At 45.2% G+C, this 10229-nt stretch overlaps 1 protein-coding gene across 9 annotated transcripts in view; it reads right to left on the reverse strand.

Annotated features, from left to right (window-relative positions):
• CEP170B (centrosomal protein 170B) overlaps window positions 1-9839 on the reverse strand; it is a 57292-nt gene extending 47453 nt beyond the window's left edge. For 8 of the 9 annotated variants that reach the window (XM_085310117.1, XM_085310118.1, XM_085310112.1 and 5 more), the window contains exons 1-2: window positions 9745-9839; window positions 8935-9070 (exon numbers count right to left, since the gene is read on the reverse strand). In XM_085310117.1, the coding sequence (XP_085166243.1) occupies window positions 8935-9039 (105 nt within the window). In that variant the 5' untranslated portion in view covers window positions 9040-9070; window positions 9745-9839. Of the gene's footprint in view, window positions 1-8934; window positions 9071-9161; window positions 9320-9744 lie in introns of those variants that run through there. The other variant, XM_085310110.1, reaches the window with a different exon arrangement.
• Between the last annotated feature and the right edge of the window lie 390 nt (window positions 9840-10229).

The following is a 10229-nucleotide window of genomic DNA, read 5'->3' on the forward strand; positions in this document are numbered from 1 at the left end:
TTTATTTCAGCGTGACTTACATTTACCATCAGCTGCTCTTTCTCACACTGACAGCGGCAACCTCAAGGCTGATCATTCTTTTGTTCTTGGAGAGGAGCAGAACGCCTCAATCCCACTTCCAAACAAAAGGCTCACCAGTTTCCAGACCGCCAACCAGTGAGAGCACAAAAACAGCCCTGCTAAGTCACCTCAGACCAGCAGTTCAGTGGCTTCTAATCCATGAACCTAGGATGACAGAAGGCGATTTAAGACACCTAAGTCCAAGCATACCATAGAGCAGTCTACCGGCATGAACTTCCCAACGGTCTGCAGCTCCACTGGAAAAGCTTTTACGCAGCTATAAAATGAAAAGCTGCTATAAAGCTGACCGAATCACAAACATAAGAGGACTCCCCAGTTCAAATATGCATTTGCACTGAATACTGAGCCTTGATCATACTCGATCACAACTTCCACAATTAAAAAATAAAAAAAAACAATACATTTGGAAGGATGGGGGGGGGGGAACGTACTGTTCAAGTGGAAAACCACTATGTGAATTTCCAGTGACAATCAAGTGTTTAAAAAACCAGAAATGCCTACACCCAAAAGTTAAAAATAAGAAAAAACTGGTATGCCCTAGCACCTAGTCTGTTTTTCTGGGAAACAGTTCTTGACTCCTGTAAGAATCACTTGGATTCCACTTGCAATGAAACAAAACCAAAGTTGCAGCACCTCAGAGGAAACTAAGGGCAGGAAAAGGAGGCAGGAAAGGAGATCTCCTAAACACAAGTGATTTGCAGGTAAAAATTAAGGCTACACACTGAGAGAGTGATAAGGAATGAAGAAAACAGCCTTCTCACCATCTCCCAACACTGGACCTGTTATTGAATGGAAACATCGCCTCAGGAAAACACAACACGTGCTTTTCTGAATAATAACACTTACCCTTTTCTGAATGAAAAATGTGAACAGTGATTTCACACTATACTAAACTCACCCAGGGCTTGCATTTCCAGACATACAAATCGCTTCCTAACATAAGGCTGTCCTGCTTCGCCATCGTACTATCATTTACGTTTTAAATACCTATTAGACAAAACACACATGCTAGAGAGAGGTATTTTAAAACTACCCTTTCCTCCAAGATTAAACAGGAAGTATCTCCAAATCTCAGATAGGAATTTTACTCCATGGATAAAATCCTATACCTATCAACATTTTGCATCAGTCTACAATCAGACACGCAACCAGGCAGCACGCTTGTGATTGTCCAAAGTGCAGGCATCATCAGATCAATGCAAGCCCGCTGCTTAGCATAGGAACAGCAAAGCAGCTCTAGAAGTATGCAGGAGTCTCCATGGAAGAAAATACCACACCGACTATGCATGCTGCAAAGAGAAGACACTCTGCAGCTTTGTGTTTGGGGAAGGGTCTGTCATATAGAACTCAATACTGAGGAAGACGACACAAGCTGCAGAGATACCAAGCAAAACCCTGCTTGGAAAGGCAGGAGGAGAAACACAGCAAAGCAGTCTACATATGTCCAAGGGTCAGGGAGCAGATGCAGCTCAGCTGTCTACACAGATACAGATTCTCCTTTTTTCCCCAGCTGAGTTCCCACAGGCAAAAACTGACTGCTCAGAGTTGAGAAATCTGGACCTCGGCCCTGCCAGTGCTGCGAGGCATCGTGGTACTGGAGATAAAACATACAAGCGAGAGCAGTTTCCCTATTCCTAACTGCAGTCTGTTGTGCGTGTCTGGCACTAGATAACTGCAGTGCTCTGGTAGCAACACGTAATAAACATTTGCTCAAATACTTTCCATAGTGAACAGGTTACATCTCTGACAGCACTGCACTCTGCACAAGTGTCCCAGTAAGGAAATACCAACCTCTCCCAGTGTCCCACTTTAGAAGGAAGACAGGCAAAGCTATCTAAAAAATAAAAATGAATTTTAAAGAGTCACTTATATACCGTCTTGAAACGTGTTTTTTGCTCCTCAGAAGTAAAATCCTGGATAACACATAACAACAGGTGAACACTAGGTTTCCCCCTTCCTTCACTATGCATTTCATACAGTTTTGTACATTGGTCACTTCAGTACTTTTCCAGAATTTCAGTGACTGCTCTATCCTGCCTCAGGCCACTACAAGGGAGACACCCCCACAAAAGCAGGCTGAGTGCTCCCACACGCATGTGCAGGTTTCTAAATGATTCTGCATAAGCAGACAAACGTTTCTTCAGCAAGTGTAGCCACTCTCATTTTGGTGCCAAATCCACATTACAGCTTCCAAGCTTCAGAGCCGCTTGCCTTCAGCTTTGCTGCAGTCAAGATCATGGACTTAGTGGATCTGTTGCAAGACCAGGGCCTGACTATTCATGCAAAATATAAGGCACCGAACAAAAGGAAAGAAATCCCCCAGGAAAATGAAACTGTAATCCCCACAGCTTGGCAAAGGGATTTGGAGGCTGGCATAGTTCCCATCACAATTTAACCCATTATTTTGAGGTAGAAGCTGCTTCTACTTGCTGGTTCCCCTTTCCTGAAATGAGGCACCGATCGAGAGATGCAAGTTCAGGCCCTAACACAGGACACAGGCAATATGCAGTCCACAGATGGGCTGGCTTTCACTTCACTTCACACAGGAGGCATGGAAAAGCATCACCTGCGGTGGGAGAGAAGCCTGACTTTTTACAGCGCAGTTGTGCTGTGTGCTAATGCCTGGATGAGGATTTCAGAGCACAGTTTGGTCCCTGACATGGAGAAGGTCCCCTCTTTCCCCATCGACTCAGCACAGCAACGAAGATCCCTCACTCAGCAGGCTCCTCGCCAAGTATGTGCAGCCCTCTCATCCCCCAGGAACCACCTGTCTGCAGTGCATTTCTTTGGTGTGAGAGAACTAACACCTTTGCTCCCTTCTCTGCTTAATTCTTCTTTAGCTTCAGGTGCCCAAGTGTCCACCTATTTCAGGCTGTGCTGCCATTAACGACCTCCTCCTACTCCACCTCTAGCAACCAACTCTCCTCCCTGGTTTGTGTATCCTGTCTTCACAGGCCCTGCCACGTCTCCAGCCTCCCAAAAGCCACATTTCCTTAGAGAACTTAATCCTCCCATCAACTCCACATTAACAGAAAACAATGAGAGATGCAAGAGCCAAAAAAGCAACGTTATGCTCGAAGGTACAGGATGTGTATCCCTCATCTCACTGCTGCTGCCCAAGCACCTGGAAACATTATCCATCAAAAAGCAGAGACTTTCCAAGGCACAACAATTCCTATGTGCCTGCAAGACACTAATTTCCCTTGTGACACCTAATGAATAAGTGTCTTGGTGGGAGCAACTCCTAATGTCCATGGACTGACTTAGATCCAGTTTACACCCTCTGGATAACTGCAGCGAAACAACAAGAGAAGAGCACAGCCCTGTCCTAACTGGAGCTTCCCACTCCACCCCTGTACTTCCACAGGGAAGAAGGTCAGTGCACCAAAGCAAGAGAAGGTTCTCAATAACTTCTGCTGAGGGATCCAAAAGCAGAAGTATTTTATAGATGGAGGGTTAAGACTTCTGCATATCAGTGAATTCACCTAGAAGCATCAGGAAAAACACAACCTACCAACTTCACACCATCTGCTTCCTCTGAGCATAATTCTGCAGACAAGCTATATCACAATTATTCACATTTGCTCAGGTATACATGTACTAAGTCGACCAGGAAAGACATGTTACCAAGGCATAGGGAAGGCAGGACACATCAGGTCAATGAAACCTTAATTTGACCAGTCATAGCATACACACTCAGCTCACAGTCGCACTGTGTTATTTGCAGAGCGCACTATGCATCCTGTGTACCAAACAAGGCACAGATCCTGTGGGGAAGAGGAATCAGGTAATGACACAGTGACAGATTGCATGTCATGTCTATGTGTGCAGGGGTAGAAAGCAGAAGCACACAGGTAATCTTTGCACTGGTATGTCGTAATTGCTTTGCAGTTATAGACATTTATCTTAGCAGTCATAAAAATGCTCTTTTAATGCTTAGAACTCATGCAGTCTCCTAGCTTTTTACCAAAGCAAGCAGAAAAGAGGAAAACATCTATTCAAGACATATCAAATTACCATTTATTCAGTTCACCAGCAGGACAGACTTGACTGTTCAGCTCACAAGCCCCTGCTGCTTAACTGACTAATTGATACCGTAAGCAACATGCGATGTCCCACATGGACCAGTGACAGATGCTTGGCTAGTAGCTTTCACAGCTATTTGCTGACTCCAAAATAAAAGTAAGTCTTAAACCAGCTAGGCTGGTGTCTAGGGGAGATGATGCTCAGCAGCCATATACTGCAACACTCACTCTCCCCACACTGACCTGTTTCTATCCTATATTCCTCACCCTCCACCTCTCTGAGCCCTGCTGCTTCCCCACTCTTTGCTCCTCCTCTCATGTTATATACACAATAAGCTTCTTGCAACTCCTCCCTGCACCGCCAAATCATCCTAATCTCCCCCTCCAGGTCAGCTGTCATAGAACAAAAATTCACAATTAAATGCAAAGAGCTGGCCTGCGGCTCCTCAAGGTGCAAACTAGTGGAGGCTAAGCAAGTATTCTGGAAGTATCATTATACTCTTAGCTCTTCCCCCCACTCCACTTGACAGCTTCTTTTGACTCCTCTTGGAGTCAGGATACTGGGTGAGATGCACCTTGATTTAATCTACGACAATTGTTCTCACATCAAAAGCCCTTTCTCTTGCGACTCTGCATTTACTTCTTCTTTCCTCAACCTGTGATAGTCCTATCCTCTTTGTTTCTCATCTAACCTCTTCCCATACCAACCTTGCTTCCAAATGAGACATTTCCTAAAATAACAAGTCCCTACTGACCACACGCAAGCTTCAACTATTTTCAAAGGCTTGGACCTTGGCCAAACGTATTTAGATCACTGAATGGGAGAAAGCAACATCCCTGACCTAGAAACTCCCTCTTGAAAAATGTCAAGCCCCTGGCTCCACAGGATCAGCTCTTTCAAAACAGGTTAAACATACTTCTAAATACTTTACATGAAGAAAACAGCATTTTTCATGGACTTGTTTTCAGAGGAGACTACAGAATTGAGTTGATCTCTTCCAAAGCACACTACCTAAAACAGACTCCCAGAATATAAACTCTCAACTCCAGCAGTTACAAAGTTTATCAAAGTCACAAACACTTGAAAACCGAGTATGGTAACAAGATGTGCCAAGATGCCTTAAACAACATGTAGGACAGAGGTCACCTGCACCAACTCCACCTAAGACAAAAAAGCATCATGCCACCTGCACCAACTCCAGCTGCAATGCACAATCACAGCTGCACACTCACACACAGTCTACAAGAACAGGCTCAAACCTTTGTTCTAAAAAGAAGCAAATATTCATGGCAGCACTATTTAAGAATATACTTTCTGAGATTTTTTTATTAAAAAGTTTTCTCAAAAAAAGGAAGTTATGAAACTGCTTTACTTTTCTGTTAAATATTTACATTTGTTAAAAATATAAAAAGTTGTTTTGCTTAGGGGTGGGTGGAAAGTTTTAACATTTAAGTAAAAATTTTCCGTTTGTGGAATGTTTACACCCCCCCCAGTACATACCCATCACATTAAGCAAATGATCAAAGCTGATAAAACTGGCAATTACATTTCCCATGAAAAATGTTGGGGGGAGGGAATTACTTTGTTCTAGTTTGTCATGAAAAGCTCTTACTTCTCCTAAGTACCATTCCCTAAAGTAAACATTTTCAGAGAATTATTCCCCTACTCCCACCAACACTCATAGAAAAACATGCATTTCTTACAGGTCAGTCAAGGTCTGGACTCCAATCTTAAGAGAGCCTATGAAACTATTATAGGAATCAAGTATTGTGCTTCAGGAAAATGAGAGAATTGAACCCTTGACTAGGCTTAAGAACACTGTGCATGCCAGATTACTTTACATGGTATTTTATCCCTTGCATTAATGTTCAAACTCAATACAAATCTCACATTTACTGGTACAAGAAATATTTACAATACTGCACAAACATTTAAAATATTTCTAATCCTATTAGTAGGTATAGAAGATTTCAAGGTACATTATGCTCCTCTGCTATCAAACCTACTTAAATTAAGCTTGAAGACTGTGGATCTCTTCCTCGCTTTATTAATCAGAGTGCAAATCTACTACCTGTATGAAACAAGTAAATGCAAGTGAAATGAAGCTTTACTGTTCAGTGATAAAGCCATCATTTTTCTTTGTTTAGGGATCTGATACTTTGAGGCAACACCGCCGAGAAAATATCAAAAAAACAAGAAATGCCTAAAATAGTAAAATGAGAAAGGCTGGACTGCAAGCTCTCCCGGACAAGGGTTATCTCTGTGTCATATGTTTGTGCATGGTCTAATACACAAGGTCTCAAAAGCGAACCACAAACCAGAGCACAATGAAATCACTAAGTGGCAATAATCTTTGGGATGAAAAACACCGACCAGGTCATCCAATCCAGATGGATCCAATCCAATCCTCCCCAGACAATGCCAGTCTGTTCCCAACTGTACACTTGAAGGGATTAAATGCCAGTATCTTGAAATGTATAAGCAAAGTAACTGTGCAGTGACTATGCAGCTTCTGGGGAAGTCTCACTGGAGCCCCACATGGGAACGTGTCAGATATGAACGTTACTGCAAAGAGCTTTGTCCATTTGCTCTGATAACCTCTCTGCTTCTTAAGCTTTCCCCAAGACAAACGGTTGTGCCAGTCTGCCCAACAGTTTTGTGACATGGACAGTCAGAGTAGAAAAAAAGTCTATTTTTAGATCATCCCCTCCATCTGCTCACACACAACTTCGCTAGGATATCAAGTGTGTGCTAGCAGTCTCTTCTGCTCTGAGTCTTACTATAAAACTGTGTCATTTGGAGCCCAAGGTAGCTCTGAAAAACATCTTAATAAGCAAAAGGCCAGGGGAAAAAATGCACTGTGATGTTCAAAATGAAACCTGATATGTGATCTTAGAAACAGCTTTATTACTGGAGACAATAAAATATGTTTATAAAGGGTCATATGTCATTCATCCCATGAACAGAAGCAGCTGGCTTTTACAGACAACGTGGAGCCTTCATTCTGGCTAAATAATGAAAACCACCTTTCCTATCACCTACGAGCCCCCAAGCACAACTGATTCCTCTCAGATACTGCTGGCTCCTTCCAGAATCCCACTTTGCTTACTTTGTGAAAAGAGCATGACAAATTTACAGTGACACAAGGTTGCTAGTCCACATGCAACACTGGTAAGCCAGCTCAGACTTGCAAAGCAGCATGAAATACTCCATGCAGTATGGAGTGGTTCACAGTCCACACTATCTCGTTAACCCCGAAATTAGCAGCACATTTTATGCATGACGGAAACTGAGGTGCTTTTATTGTGGAGTGCCCATTTTGAGACATGTGATTCAGAATGATGAACCCTGACTATAAAGAAAATTCCAGTACCTTCAAAAGGTCTTAAGACAGACAACCTAACATTCAGTCCATTTTCAAAAACTAAAGCCACTGTATACATTTTCTCCCTTTTAGCCATGAGGGAACAAGGTAATCAGGTTTTCGAGCAGTCAAATACAGACTTACAGAAAATACTAGGACATTTTTAATAGCCTCTGCGTGTCTTACCAGTCAGACATGTGGAAACATGAAATAAAAGACAGTGTGATTCATGGGCAAACCTAAACAAATGATTTACTGTTGAACAGGAGTATGCTTCAAACCCCATCACTGCAGCATAGCCATTTCATTAACTGCCAACTAGCACAGCAGTACAAACACGACAAACTTTCCCTCTGTGATTATTAAGTTTTATTACAGCCAGACAACACCTTAGCAAATACCTTAGCAAACAACTACCTTCTAAGTACACCTCATACAATGAGAACTTCTACCCCCTGAGGAGACCTCCTGCTCACACACTATGCAAAAATCCCCGCAGCAATTATAAACGCAGCCTGCCTGGTAGAAGATTAGCAAAAGCATTTAGGAAATACCTTCGCATAGGTCAGCAGTGGGAATTAAGTGGGAGTCCCCCTGGGCTCAAGGTTGCTTTCTAATGTTGCCACCAACAACCACATGGACATTCATGGCACGGGTCTAGCAGAAATATTAATTTTGATTCTGAGCTTCTACAAATTCCTGAGCTGAGCTGCTCCTGTCACAGGCTCTTTGCAAGATTCCAGCCTTGTCTGTTTGGAGCAAGGTCCATTACTTTATGCTGTCAGTTATCAGACCACAGTCAACACTTTAGACAAGTTGGATTAAGCCCAGCAAAGAAACATGTTGGTATTGAACGTACTAACACAAGCTGCAGGTTTGCATGAATAACAATTACTTTGGCAACAAGAGGACACAACTATAATAGCTAGTTTCTCTACCAACCATTACTATTTCCTAGCATCTTAAAAAAAAAAAAAAAAAAAAGGAGAGAGAGAGAGAGAGAGAGAGAGAGAGAGAGAGAGAGATACAAGCACTGACAACCAAATCAAACTTGAGTTGGAGAGAAAAAAAAACAGACTAACAAAAAAAGCCCCTATTTCCAGTCCCCTCCATATCACACATACTAGCAAACAGTATGCAAACAAAAAGCTGCAAAATCAGTAACATAGTAACTGACAAATCAGGACAGAATGGTACATCTTTGCTTACTCAAGATCATTAATCTGATTTGATTTATCTCCCAGCAGCACAGCTCCTATCCATCTGATGACATAGCTGTTTGAAAGAAACCTCACTTGCATTTTCACAAACGTCTCAAGTCTTCATAGGAACAGCAGACAGCACCAAAAAAAGTTCATTTTAAAAGACTTCATTTGAAGAAAACATGTAACATCTTACTAATCCCCAGCATTACATTTGCATCTACTGTATCTCCAGAAGAATTAACAAAACAATCGTATTACCTGGAGCATCAATTCGCAGTCATCTCTGCCGACAAATATCATCTCCCGAGGGAGCCGGTGGCGAATGCCAGTACTGCTCACCAAGAACCACGATGTCACGCTCATTTTGGCGTGTTCCACTTATTCCTTACGCATCCTGAACACAAAGAAAGGACACAACTTTATTAAAAGTGTAGAAACACACCAGTGTATAGCTGCGGTTTCCAAATTTCCCTGAGCCACGGGACCTGGCGATGCCTCTTGCAGACGCGTTCACATATTAAATTTTCCTGTGGCAGCCAGCAGTCGCGAAGATTCGCTGCCCACGCGTCACGGGCGGGGGCCACAGCTCTAGAGCAGCTAGCAAAGCGGGACTGGGGACCGGAGGGAAGGACTGTTTCCAAAAGGAAGCAATGCGGCTGAATCCACGGCTGAGGAGCAGATGTTTAAAAAAAAAAAAAAAAAAAAAAAAAAAAAGGAGAGGCTTTCCAGAACGTTTCCTGCCCGCTGGCGGATCACAGTGCGAGCAGCACAGCTCTGCCCACGTCCTCCAAGAGGAAGGAGGCACAACCCGCCCCGGGAGCCTCTCACGGCTCCTGGCGCGGTCGCACCGGGGAGCCGGGAGCCCGCAAACCTGCCCCGCTCGTCTCACGGGCGGCACCCCCCGCCGCCACGGGGCGGGGAGGGCAGGCAGGCAGGCTGCGGCTCCACCGGGGGTGTGGGGGGGGTTCGGCCGCCCCTCCGCCGCCCGCAGCGGGGACGCGAGCCGGCCGCGCTAACCCGGCAGGGCGGCGGCGGCGGCGGCTCTCCGCGGGGCCCTCCCGGCCGCACCTGCTCGGCGCCGGTGCTGCTGCACGCCGGCAGCGTATCACATAGTCTCTCCCTCTCCTCCTCCGGCAGGATCACGTTTTCCCCTCCTCTCTCTCTCCCTGAAGAGGGAAAAAAAAAGAAAAAAAAGTAGCACAGATCAGCCTCTCCCCTTCCCCTCACCCACTCCGCCTCCCCACATCGAAGTTGCATTTCTAAACGCGGGGGGAGAATGAGATCTCGGGGTTTTTTCACCCGTGCTACGCCGCCGGCCCGGCCCCAGGGCTGCCCGCCGCACGGCCGGCGGCGGCGGCAGGAGGCGCAGGTGACACCCGCGCCGAAGCGCCGCGGCACTAACGACCTCCGCGGCAAAGAGCGCTTCTGCGCCCGTTCTGCGGCGCCGGAGCCGCCCGCTGCCCAGCGCCGCGGGCCGACGCGGTTCTCCCTTCCCCGCCCGCCCGCGCGGGGCCCGGGCAGCGCCGCGCTGCCGCGGCCGAACAAAGCCCCGC

The sequence above is a fragment of the Rhea americana genome, unplaced genomic scaffold, assembly GCF_003343005.1.
Source record: "Rhea americana isolate MKP2758 unplaced genomic scaffold, rheAme1 scaffold_310, whole genome shotgun sequence".
NCBI classification, from domain to species: Eukaryota; Metazoa; Chordata; class Aves; order Rheiformes; family Rheidae; genus Rhea; species Rhea americana.